The sequence below is a fragment of the Leucoraja erinacea genome, chromosome 10 (assembly GCF_028641065.1).
Source record: "Leucoraja erinacea ecotype New England chromosome 10, Leri_hhj_1, whole genome shotgun sequence".
NCBI lineage: Eukaryota > Metazoa > Chordata > Chondrichthyes > Rajiformes > Rajidae > Leucoraja > Leucoraja erinaceus.
In genome coordinates, this window is record NC_073386.1 from 4,217,881 (window position 1) to 4,240,820 (window position 22,940).

General features: G+C 39.3%; 1 protein-coding gene across 4 annotated transcripts in view; it reads left to right on the forward strand.

Moving 5' to 3' along the window:
- fubp1 (far upstream element (FUSE) binding protein 1) overlaps nt 1–10,220 on the forward strand; it is a 33,694-nt gene extending 23,474 nt beyond the window's left edge. For 3 of the 4 annotated variants that reach the window (XM_055641296.1, XM_055641294.1, XM_055641297.1), the window contains exons 11-21: nt 181–283; nt 391–491; nt 654–801; nt 4,024–4,184; nt 5,777–5,937; nt 6,034–6,113; nt 6,672–6,797; nt 7,142–7,225; nt 9,144–9,218; nt 9,308–9,465; nt 9,858–10,220. In XM_055641296.1, the coding sequence (XP_055497271.1) occupies nt 181–283; nt 391–491; nt 654–801; nt 4,024–4,184; nt 5,777–5,937; nt 6,034–6,113; nt 6,672–6,797; nt 7,142–7,225; nt 9,144–9,218; nt 9,308–9,465; nt 9,858–9,866 (1,206 nt within the window). In that variant the 3' untranslated portion in view covers nt 9,867–10,220. The remainder of the gene's footprint in view (nt 1–180; nt 284–390; nt 492–653; nt 802–4,023; nt 4,185–5,776; nt 5,938–6,033; nt 6,114–6,671; nt 6,798–7,141; nt 7,226–9,143; nt 9,219–9,307; nt 9,466–9,857) is intronic. The other variant, XM_055641295.1, reaches the window with a different exon arrangement.
- The last annotated feature ends 12,720 nt before the right edge of the window (nt 10,221–22,940 follow it).

Below are 22,940 nucleotides of genomic sequence, written 5' to 3' on the forward strand. Positions count from 1 at the left end.
TTAGCATAGTATTAAAAGTCCATGCGTTTTGGTGATTATGTTAATTCGATTGGGTTGCGTTTAAATTTGAATCTATATTGGCTAGTTGATGTATTATCTTCACAGGTATACTTTGCCAGTTATTTACATCCACAACCAGTTCTTTCTGTTGCAGTGTACAGTAATTGCATTTTCTATTAGGTCCCCGTACCGCGATTTGCTGTTGGTATTGTAATAGGGAGAAGTGGGGAAATGATCAAGAAGATCCAAAACGATGCCGGAGTGAGGATTCAGTTCAAACCAGGTGAATTTAATATAACCTAGTTATTCTCCAATTTAATAAACTATTTCCATACCTAGTAAATCCGTTAAAAAAAAAAATCCCATTAACTTTTTTTCTTCAATCTCAAGACGATGGGACGACTCCAGAAAGAATAGCTCAGATCCTGGGCCCGCCAGACCGATGTCAACATGCTGCAGAAATACTAAGAGACCTCCTTCGAAGTGTGGAGGTTAGGTTACAAGTGTTTTCTCTTTCTGTACGCCGTAATTTTATATGTTTATGACTGGCGCTGTTTATGTTGTGTTAATTGTTAGGGAATGTCTTTGTGGTCTCTGTTGTCTTGGGGACAAATGCTAAATGGTGGTTTTAAGTTCTCTCGTCTTACTTGCAGGCTGGCATGCCGCCCGGTGCTAGTGGTCCCGGTCCCGGCAGAGGAAGAGGTAGAGGCCAAGGGAGCTGGACTATGCCCCCACCTGGTGGACTGCAGGAGTTCACTTTCACGGTACCAAGCAGTAAGACTGGCATTATCATTGGCAAAGGTAAGGTCCTGTAATGAACATTTGAATGTAACCAAAGCAATACACAAAATAATAGGGACAAAGGGAGTCTATTTGTCCAATCCAGCAGCGAAAAGAGCCATTCAAACTAATTCTGCCATTCAAACTAATTCTGCCTTGTAACCCTGGTGTGATATAAAGATCCCTCAATTCCTCTATTAGTCCATCTAGCAATTAATTTAAATCTGTTCCTTAATTGAAAATCTCACTGCCAAGGAAAATTATTTGCAGTTCACGCTGTCCAGCCCTATCTCAATTAAACCCCTCCCCCTGCTTTTTTTGGGAACAAAGACTCTTTCAGCCTAGCCCGATCTCTGCTCATAACTCATTCTGCATCCCCTGTCGCGGTGAGATCTGTACATATTATTTGTAGCTGTGGCTTAGCCATTGTTCAGTATAGCTCTGCAATGACCTCCCTGCTGGTGCATTCCATTCTCCCATCAAAATGCATCCATCCCCTTTTGTGTTGCATCTGATTTGCATCTCCAGCTATCTTCAGGGATCTATGAATAAGTACTTCAGAATCTCACTATATTTTAGTATAGGCACTTTGCATTTTACATGTGTTTGATTTATGTGTTTTTGAAGTGACGCACATGTTTAATACCAAGATCTACTTTGCACGCAGCAGTTTTGAAATAAAGCGTTTAAATGTACGCCTGTATAGGTTTAATTTGCATGTTTTTGAATTACTTGCTGCTTTTCAGGAACATAACCCCCATATAAAACGCGAGCTGCCTGCATGTATTTTCTAATCTTGTTAGCTCTCTACAGGTGCATTACTTTGCACCTCTCTGGATTGAATTCCTTTTGTCACTTTAGGGCCCATTTTTTTTTGTGTGTTGGACAACCATCTTCCTCACCACCAATATTATCTAGAAACAATTGTCTCTGCAATTCAGTACATAATAATATTCTACACAAAGCAGAGACTACCCTATGGAATATAACTGATTGAAGACTTTCATTCTCGGAAATTCCGACTGTCCCTTTATTTGGCAGTATCACATTTCTTGGTCAGTGCCAAAGGACAAAGACAGCTTTAAAAAAAAATAGCTGGAGTCCTATATTTGAAATTGCCTGAATGAATTTTTAAAAATGATCTTGAATATTAACGGCTGCTCATTCGGTCATTCAATCCAGCAAGTTTATCCGCATGTTTATGCTCCACTCCCACATTCTCTGGCTTAACTGCATCTTTGCGTAAAGCAAGTTTCTCTCTTGTTATTATTTATCTTCCTCGAAGATTAATTTTAATAATGGGTGGAAGCAGTGATGGTGAGATGGTAATGAAAGATGAGTAAAACATGATGTTCCATGATGTTCAGGTTTATTGATTAAGGAGTAATAATTGACTCCCAGAACTGAGATATTAAAAAAAATGTAATACCTGCCGTCTGCAAACATATTGCAATCTTAGTGTAATGACAGGTTGGAATGCCAACCTCTCACTAGGATTGGGTGAAATTTGGATGAAGGCTGTGTATCGTTAGTTTGGACTGTAAATCAGCGACAATAAAGCTGCCAACACTTTGATTCTAATCTACTTATGGCAAGTGTGTTTTGGAACAATTTAATAATCTTTTCAACTTGGTGGGACATTCATCTGATGTGAAAGCTATTGCAGACAGATGAGGGAATTTATACCACCACCCTTGTTGAGAGTTCTGAACACATGGTCTAGACCAGTGTTCCCAACCTTTTTTAGCTCATGGCCCCCTTGAGATCTTTTAATTTTTCTGTGACCCCCCCTGACAAAATTAGCGGAAACAAAGTACTTCAATATTATAACACCTTCCATAAAAATATCAGTGTATTAATTGTAGCAATGTTACAACATTTTGAGATTTTAAAAATCAAGTCTGCAATTTATCCCATCAGATAAAGCATAAAAAGAATAATTTGACACCTAATTTACTTTCATATCTCAAGTATTTAAAAGGTTATGGCCATTTTCATACTCGGAAATTAACATCTTGTTCCCTATTGATTTTCTATGGACATAACAAAAAACATGTGATCGTGGACAGTCAAAAGCTTTCTTAAAAATTAAGAGAACTGAATGAAATTTTCAGTTATCATAGATTGAAGCATTCTGAAACAAATATAAATCAATCTTACTTGGATGACCTGAAATTAAAGCATATAATTAGTTAGTTACCCAATTGGAGCTAATTTCAAACTTCAATTACTAGATCTAAACATCTATCTATTTCTTAATAAATGATTAACATTTTTAAATAGCCTAAGTGTCCAAATAATATTCACAAATAATTCACAATAAAACATGGTTTTTAAATCTCATTTACATCAATTTATAGGCCAAATGGAAGGAATTTAGTGTTCAATTGCAGTAAATTAAAGTCAATTTAAATCAGCTTTCTAGTGGGTTCCTGTGAACACGCTGGTTTAGAACGTTCACATTGCGCTAGATTTGTGCCCTCAAATGCCCAGAAAAATACTGCGGGATATAATGGGCCAAAAATGAGCTACTCGCAACTTTAAATTTTGTATAAAGGGATCTTAAGAAGCCCTTTTTAATGTAAAAATAAACACCCTACCTTCTGTTGTCTGCTGTATGAGATTAATTTTTAACCTACTATAACAATTATATAAAGCCTTTAAAACTAAAAATAGCTAAAGCGACAGAATATTCCAACGATTTTCCGTTAATAATTAACTAGGCTGAACATCCTCGATTTGAACAGCCTAGGGAAAATCGCGTTTTAAACCCGCCCCCCTCTAAACGGCGCCAAAATCGCGCACACGGGCTTGGACAGATTTTCAGCTACGCTTCAGGTAGGCTTTGCAACATACCTATTAATTGCACATATATTCTCTTTTATTCTATTCCACAAACATTAAAAAAATGTTGTGAGTTCAATAAAACAACCATTTATAATCATACATTAAAAAATATATTTCAACTACATAGATTTAAATTTATTAGAACTGAAATTTAGGAGACAACAGGGTGGTAGCTCTGTGGTCCCCTTCATTGAGCCGGTGGCCCCCTAAATCCTCAAAATTTTCTGTGCCCCCCCCCCTGAAATTTGCCATGGCCCCAGGTTGGGAATCACTGGTCTAGCCAAATCAGTATCCCAAGTACTGGCCTGTGGTGTAATTGGATCATACATCTGTGAGTGACATCCTTCTTTGAAGGATTTGTAAACTTGTTCCTCAAGCTTTGCTTTTCTACTTCAGGAGGCGAGACTGTAAAAGCAATCAGTCAACAATCAGGAGCACGGATAGAACTTCAGAGAAATCCTCCTCCAAATGCTGATCCCAACTTTAAAATGTTTATTATTCGTGGATCAACGCAGCAGATTGACTATGCCAGGCAACTTATTGAAGAGAAGATTGGGGTAAGCTTTCTCCTGCAATTTTTTGTGAAACAAACTACACGATGGAGCGGTTTTTCAGGCCCGTTGTTACAAAGGAACAGCGTACACATTTGCCAACTTCATGAACAGATTGTCGTGCCTTAGTTTTGTAGTTTACTGTTCACCCTCCCTATAGTTTTGCATTGGAGGAAGTTCCCTAAAGTCAATTGATACTATATCAATATCCAGACTTCTAGTTCCACAATTGTTGGCGTAGATCTATATGCTGAGAAATACAAGTCGTTCAAGGCTGAACAATGGTTAAATGGAAAGTTGGTAATGGATTAAAAGTCTGCTTTCAATCCAGTGTTTGATGAATCAATTGCCTCTTCTGGTTTTAAAATGGGTAACATTGTTCCTCACAGCACTAGAGACCCAGGTTCGATCCTGACCTCGGGTGCTGTCTGTGTGGAGTTTGTATGTTCTCCCTGTGACAGCATGGGTTTTTTCCAGGTGCTCCGGTTTCCTCCCACATCTCAAAGACGCGTGATTAATTGCCCTCTAAATTGCCGCTAGTGTGTAGGTAAGCAGAAGCGAAAGTGGGGTAACGTAGAACTAGTGTGAATGGGTGATCAGCGGTCGGTGTGGCCATGGTAGACCGAAGGATCTGTTTCCATGCTGTGCCTCTAAACTAAAGTATGAAACAATGTCTGTGTGCTATACAATCAAGAACCAGAGGACATAGGTTTAAGTTGAGAGCGGAGAGATTTAATAGGAACCTAGGGCAACTATTTCACACACAGTTTGGTGAGTATATGGTGTGAGCTTCCAGAGGTGGTAGTTGAAGCAGGAACTGCAACAACATTTAATAGACATTTGGACAGTTACATGGATAGGAAAGGTTTAGAGCAACATTGGCAGATTGGACTAGTGTTGGTGGGTCATCTCGATCAGCATGAGCAAGTTGGGCCAATGGGCCTGTTTCCATGCTCTGTGACTTAAAATGTGGTATGGTTTAAAAATAAGATTAGTTTTCTTAGAGGTCTATTTAAATACTTCTCTCCAGCAGAGTGCAAATAGAGTCATTTTGGAATATCATACCAAACTCAGTTTTCCATTAAAATAATGGCCTTATCCATCCTTTAGTTTAGAGAAACAGGCCCTTCAGCCCACCGGGTCCGCACCGACCAACAATCCCTGCACACTAACACTATACTAGTAACACTAGATACGATTTACATTTTTAATACCAATCCAATTAACCTACAAACCTGTAGCTCTTTGTAGTGTGGGAGGAAACCAGAGATTTCGGAGAAAACCCACGCAGGTCATGGGGATAATGTACAAACTCCGTACAGACAGCACCCATAGTTGGGATCAATCGCGGGTCTCTTGCGTTGTAAGGCAGCAACTCTACCGTTGTGCCACCGTGCCGCATTATTGGTCCAAATGGTTCAGTTGTTCTAAAATTATTACCGATGAGTGATTTTCATTTTAAGCGAATAAAAGGAGCAAACTTACATTTGATTAGATTGGGAATAATGGTTAATAATGTTTGCGATTGTTCCCTTTGCAGAGATTTCCCGGTTTGCATATCTGATTGTGTTTCATGCGATTTATGTTTGTGTATTCAGGCTCCTACTGGTCCTCCTGGGCCACCTGGACCTCATGGTCCCCATGGACCCCATGGCCCACCGGCCCCTCATGGGCCCCCGGGTCCCCCAGGTCCTGGACCTCCAATGGGACCCTATAATCCTGGGCCCTATAATCCCGGCCCTCCTGGCCCACCACAACAGTAAGTAACATGACGTAACTGCCATAATTCCTTTCATATGATTGCTGATTAAAGTGTGTAAGATGTTATCATTACCTGATCTCTTAACTTCTGCAGTGGACCACCAGCACCTTATGCTCCACAAGGATGGGGAAATGCCTATCAGCCCTGGCAGCAGCAGGGTCAACCTGATCCAAGTAAGACACAGTTTCATGCTTGACATTCTCCAACATAGCTTTATAAAAGCAATCTAAGCTCTTACTCTGACGGCTCCGTTGATGATGTAAGTGAGCCCTAAAGGCACGTCGAGTCCAGGTTTCAGCCCTGGTTTGTGCTGAGTTGGCTGATGTCAGCTGCGGTGGAGCTAAGTTTGGCTTTGGCACGCGCAGGGACGGGGCAGCAATGGATGGGGCCAAACCGCCGAGGATTCCCACTCCTACTGCTATCGAGTTTTAACCTGCAACAGGAGTACGTGCATGCCATAATCAGTCGAAAACCGTGTTGGCTTTGACGGGCTTCTTGCATGGTCGAGAGGTCAGCTGTTTGCAAATGGCCACCTGGGCAGGATACTGGAGAGTATCTTGTACCGGTGGAACCATACCCCAGCAAGGACCACCACCTTCAGCAAAGGAAGAGGGCAAGAAAAAATGAGCCACTTACCTTGCTGTAATGCTGTAATATATTACTTAACTTGAACATTTTTATCTGCAGTGTTTGAATACCAGTAGTAATAAAATATTTTTAATTTATTGTAGATAAAGCTGGAGATGCAAATACCGCTGCATGGGCAGCGTATTACGCTCAGTATTATCAGCAACAAGCGCAGCAGCCACCTGCAGCTCCAAGCACTGGTCAGGGCAATACCCCAAATTCTGCACCGGGTAAATCACGGGTATTTTTATATAGATCTTCTGGCTACACTGACAACAAGTTAACTGCTGCAGTTTTCAAAACTTTGAGAACTAAGTTTGCATCTTACCCAAAAGATTTATCATGTAGTTCATGTAGACTACTTTTGGGAAAACAGTATTAGCTGTTACTATTATTTTTGTTTGTGGAGTGTGTGCCTAAATTCACTTCATGCAGAGGGTTCGAAAAAGCTCTGTTCAATTTAGTTCTAGCAGCTTTTGGTTTTTCCTAATGTTACAACCTCTCTCTCCTCTGTCCTCCATGGGAATTCAACGTTGTAGGGCTATCATGCTGATTTGTGGTGTACTTTTCACAGCGGGTGATCCAAACCAACCAAGTGCGCCTCCAAATCCTCAGACTGATTACACCAAGGCCTGGGAAGAATATTACAAGAAATTAGGTAATTATAATTCAAATTGATACTGAGGGGGATATACAAAATAATATGTAGGAATCCAGTGTTTAATTTCATTCGTCTCTATAATTATACTGTGAGATTATAGGTGGATGGCCAATAATCTGTACATTAGTTTCTTGCTAGACGCACATGTATTAATAATATGCAGTATAATGTGGATAAATGTGAGGTTATCCATTTTGGTGGCAAAAACAGGAAAGCAGACTATTATCTAAATGGTGGCCGATTAGGAAAAGGGGAGATGCAGCGAGACCTGGGTGTCATGGTACACCAGTCATTGAAAGTAGGCATGCAGGTGCAGCAGGCAGTGAAGAAAGCGAATGGTATGTTAGCTTTCATAGCAGAAGGATTTGAGTATAGGAGCAGGGAAGTTCTATTGCAGTTGTACAGGGTCTTGGTGAGACCACACTTGGAGTATTGCGTGCAGTTTTGGTCTCCAAATCTGAGGAAGGACATTATTGCCATAGAGGGAGTGCAGAGAAGGTTCACCAGACTGATTCCTGTGATGTCAGGACTGTCTTATGAAGAAAGACTGGATAGACTTGGTTTATACGCTCTAGAATTTAGGAGATTGAGAGGGGATCTTATAGAAACTTACAAAATACTTAAGGGGTTGGACAGGCTAGATGCAGGAAGATTGTTCCCGATGTTGGGGAAGTCCAGGACAAAGGGTCACAGTTTAAGGATAGAGGTGAAATCCTTTAAAACCGAGATGAGAAAAACTTTTTTCACAGAGAGTGGGGATCAGAGGGTATGGAGAGAAGGCAGGTACGGGATACTGAGTTGGATGATCAGCCATGATCATATTGAATGGCCGAATGGCCTACTCCTGCACCTAATTTCTATGTTTCTATGTCTAATATGCTGGCTTTGACTAATGTTTAGGGATTTCATTGGATCCTGAAAATGTAAAACTCTTTTTGAGCGATTTGAATTATCATTGTTCCATGGATTGGTTCATGGTGGCACAAGGGTTGAGCTGTTGCCTCACAGCATCTGAGACACGTTCAATCCTGACTATGTGTGCTGTCTGTGCAGAGTTTGTATGTTCCCCCTGTGACCCTGAGGATTCTCAGTGTGCTCCGGTTTCCTCCCACATTCCAAAGCCGTGCAAGATTGTAGGTGAATTGGCTTTTGTAAATTACCCCTAGCGTGTAGGATGCAATAGCTCAATGCCGGCATTGGCCGAAGGGCCTGTTTCCATGCGGTTCTCTAAACCAAACAATCTAATGACCAAGTGTTTAAGAGGGAACTGCAGATGCTGGAGAATCGAGGGTTACACAGAAAAGCTGGAGAAACTCAGCGGGTGCAGCAGCATCTATGGAGCGAAGGAAATAGGCAACGTTTCGGGCCGAAACCCTTCTTCAGACTGAGTGGGGGTGGGTGGGGACAAGAAAGGGAAAAGGAGGAGTAGCCAGAAGGCTGGAGGGTGGGAGGAGACAGCAGGGGAGCTGAGGAAGGGGAGGAGACAGCAAGGACTAACAGAATTGGGAGAATTCGATGTTCATGCCCCGGGGGTGTAGACTCCCCAAACGGAATATGAGGTGCTGTTCCTCCAATTTACGGTGCTGCTCGCTGTGGCCATGGAGGAGACCCAGGACAGAGAGGTCGGAGGCGGAGTGGGAGGGGGAGTTGAAGTGCTGAGCCACCGGGAGGTCAGCTTGGTTATTGCGGACCGAGCGGAGGTGTTCGGCGAAACGATCGCCCAACCTCCGCTTGGTCTCACCGATATAGATCTGCTGGCATCTAGAGTGGATTGTAGAGAGTAGACCAAGTAGATTTTCAGATTGCCCCATGTCACGATTTGAAAACTCACTGGATATAGTGAATTGTAGTTCCAATTTTTGTACTTGAGGAAATATATTCTTACAATTTTGTCAATGTTTTTCTTTTTTATTAGGTCAACAGGGACAACAACCACAAGGCCCCCAGCAAGATTACACCAAAGCTTGGGAGGAATACTACAAGAAGCAAAGTATGTTGTTTTCTGTCTGAAATGGGATTCATAGGTTTGAATCATCTCTATTTGGTCAGTGATTTATTGGTGGGGTTTTTTAATTTCAGGCCAGGCAGCTCAAGCCTCTAGTGCAGCACCTCAGCCAGGTGGACAACCAGACTACAGTGCTGCATGGGCTGAGTATTACAGACAGCAAGCTGCGTACTACAGTCAGACAAATTCCCAGCCGATGCCCCAGCACCCACCAGCACAGCAACCCCCTCAGGTAAATACCTATGAAAGATAGAAGCGCACTCACTGTAGGGGCGTGCTTCGGACTTTTCTCCTATTTGGCACATAGAAATCTTCCTGTGAGCTCGTGGATGTTTCTGAGAACAATGAAATTAAGGTCGTGTTTTCAACGCAGTTTTCCGTAACTATTGCAATTGACTGAAGAATTGCACTTGAGAACTGTATTGTTACGTGATTTCAAAGGTTCTTCATATTGCAAATTCCCCCCCCTCCTCAATGCAGGCAATGCAAAAAATCAGAGAAACTATCGGATGTGTTTAATCTTTCTTTTTCACAGAAAGAGGATCCTGTCCACTCTCGGTGTACTTGAAATGTTTTTCATGTTGGTAACCACTTGTGTATTTCTTATGTATTTCTTCTGTGCAGGGCCAGTAATGTGAAGTGGAGATATTTGCGTCATTATGGGAAAAGCCTTTGTAAAATTTATGGATGCAGACGTCTTGATGAAGATCTTAATTTTGTTTTTTGGTTAAGAAACATAGTGTTTGTTGCTATTGTCATACCTAAGAGGTAGAGAACTTGATAACCATTATTTTGTGTAGAATTGCAAATTTTTGGTTTGCCTTTAGTGAATCACAATAGTTTGAACATTCCAGCATATGTATTTTCTATTTTTATTCAGTCTTTAAAGTGACATGTGCTTTTGTTGTAAAATGTATTAATTTCACTGTATACCTGTTCACTTTTAAAATGCTTGTTTTGTGCTTGACAATAAATGATATGAAAACCTTTGTTTGTGGGTAAGTTGGATCTATGGGTAAAGATATAAGAATTGTGTTGTGCCTATTGGATTGTCACCTGGTATTGCAACACATTCTCTGCCTTGTGGATTTTTTTGTTGTCAAAATGGGACTTCATATGTGGAAAGTTTCAATTTACAGTGTCCTCCATAATGTTTGGAACAAAGACCCATCATATATTTATTTGTCTGTACACCCCAATTCGAGATTTGTAATAGAAAAAAATCACATGTGGTTAAAATGCATATTGTCAGATTTTAATAAAAGCCATTTTTATACATTTTGGTTTCACCCGCTGTTTTTATACATAGTCCCGTCCCCCATTTCAGGGCTCCATAATGTTTGTGACACAGCAATGTAATGTAAATGAAAGTAATCATTTTTTTGTATTTTGTTGCATATCGTTTGCATGCAGTGACTGCTTGAAGTCTGTGATTCATGGACATCACCAGTTGCTGGATGTCTTCTCTGGTGATGTTCTGCCAGGCCTGTATTGTAGCCATCTTTAGCTTATGCTTCTTTTGGGGGCTAGTCCCCTTCAGTTTTCTCTTCAGCATATAAAAGGCATGCTCAATTGGGTTCAGATCGGGTGATTGACTTGGCCACTCAAGAATTGGCCTTGTATAACTTTGAAAAACTACTTTGTTGATTAAGCAGTATGTTTGGGATCATTGTCTTGCTGTAGAATGAACCGCCAGCCAATGAGTTTTGAGGCATTTGTTTGAATTTGAGCGGATAGGATGTGTCTATATACTTCAAAATTCATTAAGCTACTACCATCAGCAGTTGTATCATCAATGAAGATAAGTGAGCCAACAGCCATACATGCCCAGGCCATAACATCCCCACTGCTGTATCACAGATGAGATGGTACTCTGGATCTTGGCCAGTTCCTTCTCTCCTCCATACTTTGTTATAAGTTAATCTTTGTCTCATCTGTCCACAAGACCTTTTTCTAGAACTGTGGTTGCTCTTTTGAGTACTTCTTGGCAAACTGTAACATGGCCATCGTATTTTTGTGGCTAACCAGTGGTTTGCATCTTGCAGTGTAGCCTCTGTATTTCTTTTTATGAAGTCTTCTGCGGACAGTGGTCATTGACAAATCCACACCTGAAGAGTGTTTCTGATCCGTCGGTCAGGTGTTGGGGGATCTTTCTTTATTATAGAGGATTCTTCTGTCATCAGGTCTAGAGGTCTTCATTGGCCTGCCAGTTCCTTTGTGATTAGTAAGCTTACCAGTGCTCTCTTTCTTCTTAATGATGTTCCAAAAAGTTTGATTGGCTGATGTCTAACAGTTTTATTCTTGTTTCTCAGTCTCATAATGGTTTCTTTGACTTTCATTGGCACAACTTTGATCCTCATGTTGATAAATAGCAATAAAAGTTTCCAAAGGTGATGGAAAGACTAGGTGCTGAGAGCTCTCTTGTACCTGCATTAAGGAGGCATTTAAACACACCTGAGCAATTACAAACGCCTGTGAAGCCATGTGACCCAAACATTATGGTGCCCTGAAATGGGGGGACTATGTATAAACACAGCTGTAATTTCTATATGTTGAAACCAAAATGTATAAAAATTGCCTAATTAAAATCTGACAATGTGCACTTCAACCACATGTGATTTTTTTTTAAATTACAAATCTCAAATTGTGGAGTACAGAGGCAAATAAATAAATGATAAGTCTTTGTCCCAAACATGGAGGGTGCTGTAGATCCGTTGCTAATGTAGCCCGTTCTTGAGTCCACTATTATTGCAATTTAGCTCATCAGTAAAATGCATAGTTGAAAGCAGTTTCTATTTTGCATAATCTTTCTAGAGCAGGATGTGTGAAGGTGTAATGCAATTTATTCTTATGAGTGGCATTCTTAGCTTTTCTTTGCAGTTTCATTCTGATTATCACTATGGCAAGCTACTTAGGAAGTACTTGTCTATTTGTTTGCAGTCTGTATTTACTGCCATGCAAAATAGTGCCCCATAACTTTTTTTTCTAACAGAAGGAGATTAGGAAAACTGATGGTAAGGTATCAGTCGAAGTATTGACTAATGACAAAGCAGTTTCTTTAAACTGACAATGGATTTGTTTTCTGATGAATTATGACCTGCTCCACATTATTTAGTTGCAATTTGCTATTTTTAAATCTGTAAAAAAAAAAAAGATTATTTGGTTTGTTTTTGCCTATTATTCCATCTTTTTGAAAGTGACGTTTCTGTGCAAATTGCACTTTTTGCACCTGCATATTATAATAGTTGCTCAGTTTAATTATGCAAAAATGCAGTCTGTGTTTGCCACTATTTATTGAAGTACAGGTGTGTTCCAGCCACTATAGCTCTAGCTCTGTAAGGGTAACCTGGCGTATGCTGTGCACCATCCTTGATTCTGTTTCTTCAAGGAGCTATGCAGTGTAAGTACATTAGAATACATCTTGACTGAAATGGAGATGTCTTACTGTGCTGTAACACTTGAAATTGTTTTTGCCCGTTTCTCTTAAACTGAAGTTTTCTGTAGAGAATGTGTCCTTGATCACATACTTAGCATGTAAAGCTTGTAGGAATTGAACTGATGATAGGTGTTTTCCCTGCTAGTATTGCTGATTACAAATCTATAAAAGGGTAAGTATTTCCTAAATTGTATTAATTGATGACTGAGATGTTGCTAAGTAGAAATCTACTTTGGGTGATGCTGTGCTAGCTTTTCTTAGGTTACTTGGACTGTATGCACATATATTTTGTTGATGAAGGTAGGTAGGTCAGGAGTATGTTGCATTTCAACTGCCTTTGATGTTCATCTTATTAAATAACCAAGAATATCTGCTTTTGATGTTGATGCTTCAAACATTGAGAGTTATTTCTAGTTTTCCAAATGGGCACATAATATTTTCCCGAGTTGACTTTTTGTTGTAATCTGCTTTAGAAATTGCTAACTGAAGTGGTAACTGTTGAATAAATGTTTTGGGTTGTGCTTATTTTGCTGGACATGAGAATGAAGTGTTGCGGTTTTTTTTTGCTGTGGATAACATTGTTCTGAGCGGGCATTTTAACTTAATAGACATTAGTTTTGTTCTTCACTTCGACATGCTGTTTTGAATTGAATGCTCTTTGATTGTTTCAATTGGATGAAGAAATCCTATTGATATATGATGGAGGTGAATTGTACTGTTTGCACACTGTTAAAAACAGTGTGCCGGTCGGTTACTGTAACTTAGTTTCACAGTTGGCCCCATTTTCACAGAATCTAATTTTGCAGGCATTAATCAAACCCCTACTTGAGCCACAAAGAACGTTCAGTAGCCCAGCTGCTGGGGACTGCTTTTTTAGATTTGGAGAATCGAATGAGTACTATGACAAAGAGAACCACGAGACATCTGCAGGTTGATCCTCAATGTGAGTTCTGTTCACACGTGAAGCTCTTTATTGAAATTGATGTTGCAAATTCAGAGATGAGAAATTTTGAATTTTATTTTAAATGAAAAATTTGCAAAAACTTAAAAGTGTGAATTATGTTAAGTATGAAAGCCCGTGATCCATTTATGTTCAGCTGAAGATTTGACATGGTGATTGTTTATAATTGCAGAGATTATTCTCTATGCCTCCTTTACAATCATCCACTGTCTGCATACGCACTAGAAAAACATTACAACAGTTGTTTTCCTCAATACCTTAATCAAGTTATTATCCAACTGGTACTCTGCCTCTGCAAGGAGTTTGTATTCATTTATGTTATAGTGGAAACACTTATCCCCTTTTTCATTGATCTCCTTATGCCTTTCCAGTCCTTTTGTCATAGAGTCAAACTGAAAATCTCATTTTAGCTCAATTTTAGAAATGTGCTCCAAAGTATACTTCTACAGTGGGCAGATTACATTGTCATGACGTGGTTTTCAGTGAATATCCCAAAGAGCTTTTAATACTTGCAAGGATTCATAAAATGTCCGATCTGAAGAGTTTAGCCTTGACAATCCTATGGTGAGTAATCATGCCTGAACAAAAATGGTACGCCCGATAATCTGTGTATCGTCGAGATGAAAATTGATCTAATAAAAGAGGTATTTGCAGAAACTAATTTGCGAATCTGCCTTCTGGTGCAATGCAAGGAAGGTAGTCGGCAAGTCATTTTAACTTTCATTTCACATTTTGCTTAAAGGTGGGGGGGGGGGTTGTGGTACTTTGTACTGGTGCCTCCTAAAATGGTGCCTAATAAAGCATTAGTGATTATGCACAACAGTTGTCAGTGGATTGGTCTACATTTCGAATGGTACTCATTACAGTCAAGTCTAATTGTGTTAACATACATATACTGCAAGTATAGGCTGTAGATACTTGGTAGAAATCACGAGAATAATGTTATGTGTAGGGAAGAACTGCAGATGCTGGTTTAAATCGAAGGTAGACACAAAATGCTGGAGTAACTCAGCGGGACAGGCAGCATCTGGAGAGAAGGAATAGGTGACGTTTCGGGTCGAGACCCTGTAGACTTAATGTTATTGTTTATTATAGATTTCAATGTGGCTTTTATCGAAACAGATGTCTCTGGCTCTATTTGATTGTATAGAGCACAAGCCCAAAAATGTTTAAGGGCAACATCACTGGAGTCATTATCATGTGATTTGGTTTTAACAGTAAGAAAATATTGTATTTGTCATTGAGATTGGTTGAGTTGTAACAGTGAAGAAAAGCAAAATGTTAAAGAATGGCTGAATAGTTGATATGGTTGTATTTGAACTGTGCAGTTTAATGCGCTTTTTAAAAAACTTTGTTCTTTAGTACAGTTTACTCAAAGCTTTGACTTGCAGAAGGGGGGCAGGTTTGGATATCTGTACATAAGCTCTGAATATGAATACCTCGAGACATCTTGGACATAGTTCATTTGGCATAGCTTTAGATTTGATTTTGTTACTTTCTCAGTACGTCGTTGTCCTACTTCTGCAGCAGAATATGATTTGAAAATCTGAGACCATCAGAAGAATTTAGGGGAAATGAATACATATGGGGAGTGGCTGGTCTATATGTATTGGTATACTGACTTGGATTTTAAACAGGGAAGTTTGAAAAATAGCCCCCACGGATAGCAGTGACTATTTTGGAGTTGGAGTATCTGGTCATTATTGTTCAATCTCTGGTCAATACCTTTAGGAATTGTCAATTCCCTTCAATGAGACAAATACTCGATCTGATCATTTATACCTGGTGTTGGCATGCCCGTCATGCACTGAATGTATTAGCTCTGTAGCGATTAACTGTTTTGTGGCTGCTAGTATCACTGGGGCTACAAATTATATCTGTTTATTGGGGTTTGTAATTCTTATATAAACTACTGAATATATAGAATGACAACATTAAAGGTTATTAACCACTTTGCTATTGGTATTGTCTACATAACAGAATGATGTTCTTAATGTATCTTAGCTGTTGAAGTTTTAAGAATTTTTATTTTTAGCAGTGTTAGACTAAACTACACCATTTATTACACTGTAATGCCTTTAAACTGCATCTTGTAATCCAGGAATTAAATTTAGTGATATTGAACGAATGCAATTGTTAATTTTTAGCTTTCCAGAATCTTTGTGGGTTCTTGAGATGGCTAGTGCAGGTTTCACTTGTCAACCAAAGGCGATGGGTAATTTAATAAATTAAGCTGTATATTAACATAAAATGCCGGTCGTGACAATATATATCTGCGATGTGATTGGTAGATGGTAGGATTTAGAAATGACAACAATGACCAATGAAATTCTATTGAATTCCACCTGCAGTTGTAGAGTTGGTGTGAATACCCCTTCATTTGTCTATGTCACTTGATATCAATTCCCTAAGGGCCACACTTGCATCAATTTAAAGTAGCAGCCTGGTATAAACTTTCACGCATGAGTGTTTTGCTAAGGTGTTGTAAATGCCAAATTAATTCTTTTTTTCAGTTCGGTCATCTTACACTAAAAATGCATGAGATGCTTCCAGGAGTCCCTGCCCAACAATGGAAGCTCTGTAGTATTATAAATTATTACTATTGTAGTGATGCAACTACTAAATAACTAACATTTTGACAGTGCTTATTTGGGTATCAAATAGAAGTCGAGGTAAACACTCAAGCTTAAAACGTTTTGATGGCTAATAATGAAATCTTGTATGCTTTGTGGAAGATGGGATTGTTTGCAAAGTAGTTTCCTATTCGTGACGATGTTTTGATTGTAATTATTTTCTTTCCTCTCACAAAAGCACTCGTGTGAGCTCTCTAATTTGTCCGCTCGCTGTATTAGCTGTGGCATTAGTCATCAGCTCGCTGCCTAACAGTGGAATGCATTGCAGCTGCGCTTGGTCATTGTGCTATAGGCATCACGGCATGTTTACCATTTGCTGGGCGATAATAGCAATACGATCTTTGTTTAGTCCACAATTTGCATTACACATGACTATGCCATTTGTAACACTACTTATTCCCATGTCCTTTTGAGCTCGGCAAACTCAGGTGAGAATAACTGTCGATTTACTGATCTGTATAACTGAGAGCCAATGTGATAAATTTATCAGTTGAGGCACTGAATGCTAATGCAATTTATTAACCTCCTTTATAAATTATCTTGACCTGAAATTTAGTTGAATTTCGCCCTTATAACGTGCCTTCACCAAACTTTCCTGACTACCAATAATAACTGTTACTGCAAGAACCTAATCTTCAGCTTTTGCAACTCATAAGCTCACTTCTGTCTAGTCCTTTTGTCATTTAGGTATGAATTGTCATTCTGTTACCAAGATATATTCTTTATTTTCCATTTTCCAAACTGTCATTGTGGTTTAATTTCATGAATTTGCAGTATTAAAAGTAATTCTCAGTATCTTAGATGAATTAAAATTTATATAGTGCTTTGACATTGAAAACCGATCAAGATGCTTCCCACCGATAGATACTAGCAAGAGCAGCTTGGAAATAAGCTGACACGTTTTCTACGTTGAATCTAGAAAATCTACGTTTTCATTAGGATGCAATTTTGCAGGATTTTCTAAAGCTGGGCAAAAAGGTGAGGAATTTGAGTGGGGCTGCATAGTGAAAAATATGTCTCTACATAGATGGTTTTGAAAAATTTTGTCTCTACATAGATGGTTTTAACAATTAGATAGTGGAACTTTATTTTACAGACTTGTTTCTCTTTGTTTTGTCTATATCTTTTTTAAATATCACCGTGGCGTCGAACTTTGGGGAATAACCTGTGATGACATTGCTTCATGATAGGCTTGTAGCTTCTCCCTCCTTACCAGACCATCCCCATATCATCTAATCAGAGCCGACCTGTCAAGTTCACACTGTTATTGGAAGCCTGAATATGAGACGTTTACTTTTGTTTAGCTATGATAAAAATTGTAAAGTGCATAGCCGTCTGCTACTTCATTTTGATTAATTTAATTCTGCCATGGGAAAATTTTGAACAGAAGCAAAGCCACTGTCCGGTGAATGATTTTGCTGATAAATAATAGATTTTAATGTTTATATATCATCTTGGCCTAAATGTAGGGGAAGGTGATTTGGCATTTCAAAATTTATCTTTAATTTAATTTAATGCATATCTTTCTTGCACTGTATTTAGCATTCAAATAAACTGAGTAAAATGCTTATACAAAAGACATAGAAAAGCTTGTTTTGGCAGCACTGTTCGCCATCAAATTGAAAGAAGACTAACTTTTGTGTTCTCCATTGCAATAAGAATAAAATGGAGAACAAGTTAAATTGTCCACCATTGCATTTCTGAAAGAAGAGTTTATAATTTTGTTTTTTTGGATTGATCAAGATTGTAATGTTTGAAATTAATGCATTTGCTTATTGCTTGATGTATTAGTTGGTGGAGCTCATCTTTAAAAGGCAATATGTAGCTAAATACTTTTGATATTGATTCCTGAGCAATTAACACTCCTCCTGTATCACCCATACCCCATCTTGCTGAATTAAATTTCAAAATTGATATATGTGGGTTATATGTGAACAGGAATATTTGTCTTGATTACTGTTCTTTAGGGCGACGGTCACAGTTGGTACCGTATAGGATTTCTTTCTGTTCATTTTTAAATTTAGGCTTTTATTCTTTGTCAGATTATAGACCTAAGCACTTCTGACAGTGTGACCTTGCAGACAAAATCCAGGCCAAATTGAATTAGTCTTGACAAAATCTTCACCGGGATTACACACGTGCCTGTTCAAAAGTTTGGATGATCCAGACTCCTTAACATTGGTCAGCAGCAGTCCTGGATCCCAAGGTGAGGAAGCCAATCACCTCCCACAGTCTATCAGAATTGTACATTTATGCTGGTGGCTCTGGATATTTGCCATAGACTGCCAATGAACTAATTTTATTTTTAATTGCATGTAGTTTGTGTTTATGCCAGATATATATCATTTTATACATTTGCGCAGCTGGCTGTGATCTCAGTTAAAAAACTTGATGCTAGGATTTGAACCGTGCATTTACCGTTTGAATAATATTCTGAAATCATAAGCTTCTATTTCTTAAAGAAAATGTGGGTGATTTTGTTGCAGAATACGGCGCTCTCAGCATATTTTCCAATAGGAATAAATACCTATTAAACTTCAACTCCCCCCCCCCCCCCCCCCCCCCCAAGAGAAATGCGCTTCATGTCACTGCACGTAGGGAGCAGTTTGAATTCTGGACTGGTTAGTCCCCCTTGTTCATTGACAGCTGCGTGTAGGACTAGGTATTAAGAAGGTTATCACTTTGACTGATGAGAAGTCATTGCCCCTCTATCATCCTCCTTATTCCACCCCATTGTCCTCCATAGCCCCATTAATTTTTCCCTTCCAGTTTTTCTGACACGCTTAGGGAAAAGGACCCTTGCCTGTGAAATTGACCTTCCCTTTACTTCTGACATAACTCATCCACCCCTACTCCTTCATATAGTCGCACAGCTGTTTGTTGAAAACTTGGTCGGGGAATTGTGGGGAATGTCTGAGTTTGTTAATTGAGTTTTTAATCGGATTAAACGTGATGGGGGCTTGACAGAATCTGGTATCTTTTATGCAGTTACATGGAATGTGGGGTGGTTATTGGGAAACATAGTGCACGTATCAACTATTGAGATGGCCATAAAACAGGCTGAGAAAGTGGTAGAGAACAGATATCTGAACCTTTATTTTTCTTGCTGGTGCACTTCTCTATTCCATAGGAAACACTTTGGGGTTATTTTGCACATTATTGTTTATTCGTCCAGAGCATGTGTTGAAGAATGGCCTGTATCAAATTATTTGCTGTTTTAATAGTAATGAAGCAATCGGAAATGATGACTTTTGAATAGTGTGGCTCTTTTGAAGCTTTCTGCAGTATGTAACCAATGCATGCAATTTTTGGGGTATTTAGGCAGCAACAACAAAAGTGGAAGGGATATTACAGAGGATTAGTTACCTATATATTCTAAATTAGTACGGTGCCCTGTTTAAAACAAGATAAACCAGTTCTATACATCGTGTATCACAACTGAATGCCAAATTGATTGTAATGCTGACTTAATAAGGAAGTGTTTCAAAATGGAGGCTGTTGGTATAGTTTTCTTGTACCATGTGAAGTCGCAACTCATTGCAAATGAAGTGCAATTTTTATACTTCACAGTGTCACCCAGACCTTGAACCTTAAGTTCTGCTGCAGTACACTGAAGGTAAGCAAGAACAAAGGCGCATTCTTTGAGGGTTGAAAAGATTTGAATCAGTTAATTGGCCCTCCATGTATGCATTATTGTGATGAAACCCCCCTTTTGTCTACAGTACAAGAATGGTATTTACATGTTAGTCTAATTAGCCAAATGTTATGTAATTCATTACCATATGCACAAATTTATGCAAGTTAAACCATAAAAGGCTATGAGTATGGAATTATACAGAAGCATAGGAATATTCGTCAGTCAGCATCTGAAAAAGAGACTGGTTAAAGTTCTGGGCCTGCACCTGAAACTTTATCTGTCTTCTCGGGTTCCATCAGGTTAGCTTTGCTGCTTTAGTACTCTGATTGTGGATGAAGTGGGAGTTTGCATATATACACATTGTTTGTGTGTGTTGTTTACAACTCCAATATTTGTTTTGGCAGAAAATACAGTAGAACTTACTTTTGATAGAGGTTTAACTTAAAACGATACAAAGTTCCATGTCCCAAAGGTCTTCTTAATTTAGACTTCATTTTATATTAGGTTTCTATAATGACTGTCATTAGTTCATTCTAAATCTCCTAATTGCAATGTAATTCGGTTGGGTGGGGGCTTGGATATGTTTAATAATAGATTGTTAGGAGGAATTGGGGGTGTTGGAGTAGGGAAATACCTATCCAGTATGTATATTTGTGAAGAAAAAGCTACATACATATTTTGCCATGGACTATTCCACGTCTTATTTTAACCCTCTTCCATTCCAGCTGATTATTGCTGATGGTTATTTCACCCCATGAAGTGTACAGGTTCTAAAAATGGTGCACATTCTTTGCACCATGTGATAAGCATGTAACAAAGCAACTTTGCCGATTGGGTCTTGCTGTCTCTACATTGGGGCCTTGTGAAGAGGCTTTTGAGAAATAGCCTGGAGAGAGGGTTAAATATAAGCAATTTATGCAGGCAGATAATTGTATCTTAAGATGAGGTATGCTGTTATTTTGGTGTGTAACTGCCATTTAATGGCAGGTTTGTGCTCTGGTTTACTGTATTCTGGTTGATAATTAGCTCAGAAACCTTCATGAGGTTAGATGAGTGAATCTATCTTCAGTACTATTTTATTTTAGAAAATTGAATATGCCAGAAGTTCTTACTTTTGTTTTCTTTTTTAATCAGAAAATCTTAGGATTGCGTTTAAAAAGCCAAGTTCACTTTCCATTTAAAAGGCCAACTTGCTTTCCTCTTTGCAATCCCCCCCCCCCCCCCCCCCCCCCCCCCCGCCCCAGCCCCCCCAAAGTTTGCGTAGATGGTGCCTTCATTCCAGCACGGCGCTGAAGACCTGATTCGTAGGTCATAGGAGCAGGCCCTGAGATAGTTACTACCCTTATGGAGGATTCCTTTGAGTTCATCCTGTTGAACTGATAATACAAAACTTGCAAAGGCTCCTTGTTTGGCGACTCGCTCTCTGAATATTTGGCTTATGAACTGGTCTTCTGCTCCCGTGTTTCAGTTGCATACAAATGTTAAACTATGTGCACTTCTTTCTGCAGGCTGAAACCATTTTTAAATGCCATAGTTAAGTCCTATCCTAGAGCTCTACAAATTTTTAAGTCATCCATTTAGAATTGCAAGACTTAACCTGTGCAATTTTTGCTTGTTTTCCCGATGGTCAGTTTGTTTTTCCTTTTTCATGTTTTCTACGAGGTTCAATTTAAATTTAACTTTCTGAATTACCAATGAACATATCAAATGTATGTACATTATAATTTTGAAACTAGATTTTAAGTTGAATAGAGCAGAATTACGGAGGTGTAGCAGTTAGTCTGTCTTGCCACTTACTTAATGGTCCAATGTAAATATAACAATCTGTGCGTTAAGTCAGGGATAATAGTCCTTTCTTTAGTGTGGGTGGGTGTAGCTTTATTATATATAAATGTGTGCATTGAAAAATATTTGAGGCCTGAACAGCTTGCACATTTTTGTCTCAAATGTTTAGAAGTCTTGATTTTAAAAACATCTGCAGAAGAAAACTTCTGCCTTTTCGATTACTGTACACAATTTGTGTCGTTAGGTTCTGCAGGGAATTGTTAACACAAGGCAGTGTTATAAAGTAGGCCGTAACTGCTAGAATTTATTAGAGGAATGATGTACTTGGATTTAACTGCAGATTTTTGCTGTTGTCCTTGTTTGTACTTTTAATATTAGTACACTGTTAGATAGGTTTCCTGCATATTTCTTTTACGTTTTTTTTAAACATGGCTTTTTGAGATGGATTAGATATTATCTCGAAGAAAAAATTCTTCAGAAAATGTGCATTGCTGGAGAAGACTACTAAGCAAGTAAAGGGCTTGCTGTGGTTGGAGAAAGGGATATCATACAGATTTGGAGCTGAGCCGTAAGGTAACCTCAATCTGACAAACCTGTTTGAGAATGATGCAGATGTATTGATACTGAAGGTTTTACCGACATGCAATCTAATCTTAGTGTGAATTAAATTGTAACGGTTTTGAAATTTATAAATAAAGCTTCCCGTTGCGCAAATAATCATTGCCTGTGTCTATTGTTTCGTTTGTGTGTCAATTTCATAATCATAATCGCACTTTATCCGGCAAGTGAGTTTTGCAACATGCGAATCATTTTATTTGCCCCGTACAGTTATACCAATAAAAAGCAACAGAACACACAAAATACATTTGAACATGAACATCCACTACAGCAACCCCCCCCCCCCCCCATTCTAACCTTCCGTTGACGGGACGATCTTACTCCCGGCCTCCTCGTCGGAGCGATCAAGCTCCTGCATCGGGGGGGGGGGGGGGGGGGGGGGGCAGGAGGGAGGGAGGGAAGGCTCAGCTCCCAGCACCGGGTGATCTATCCCAGGTCGGGGCTAGTCGAAGGTCGTGCGGTTTTTGGAGCTTCCCGACGTCGGTCTCAACCCGAGCCTGCGAGCTCCTTGATGTTAAAGTCCGCAGGCCGTGGTTGGAGCGTTGATCCCAGGCAAGGAATCGGCTCCGATGGTAAGTCTACGTCCCCGTGGTGGGGCTCAAAGTCAGTCCCGAGCAAGGCCGCAGAGCGACCGGAG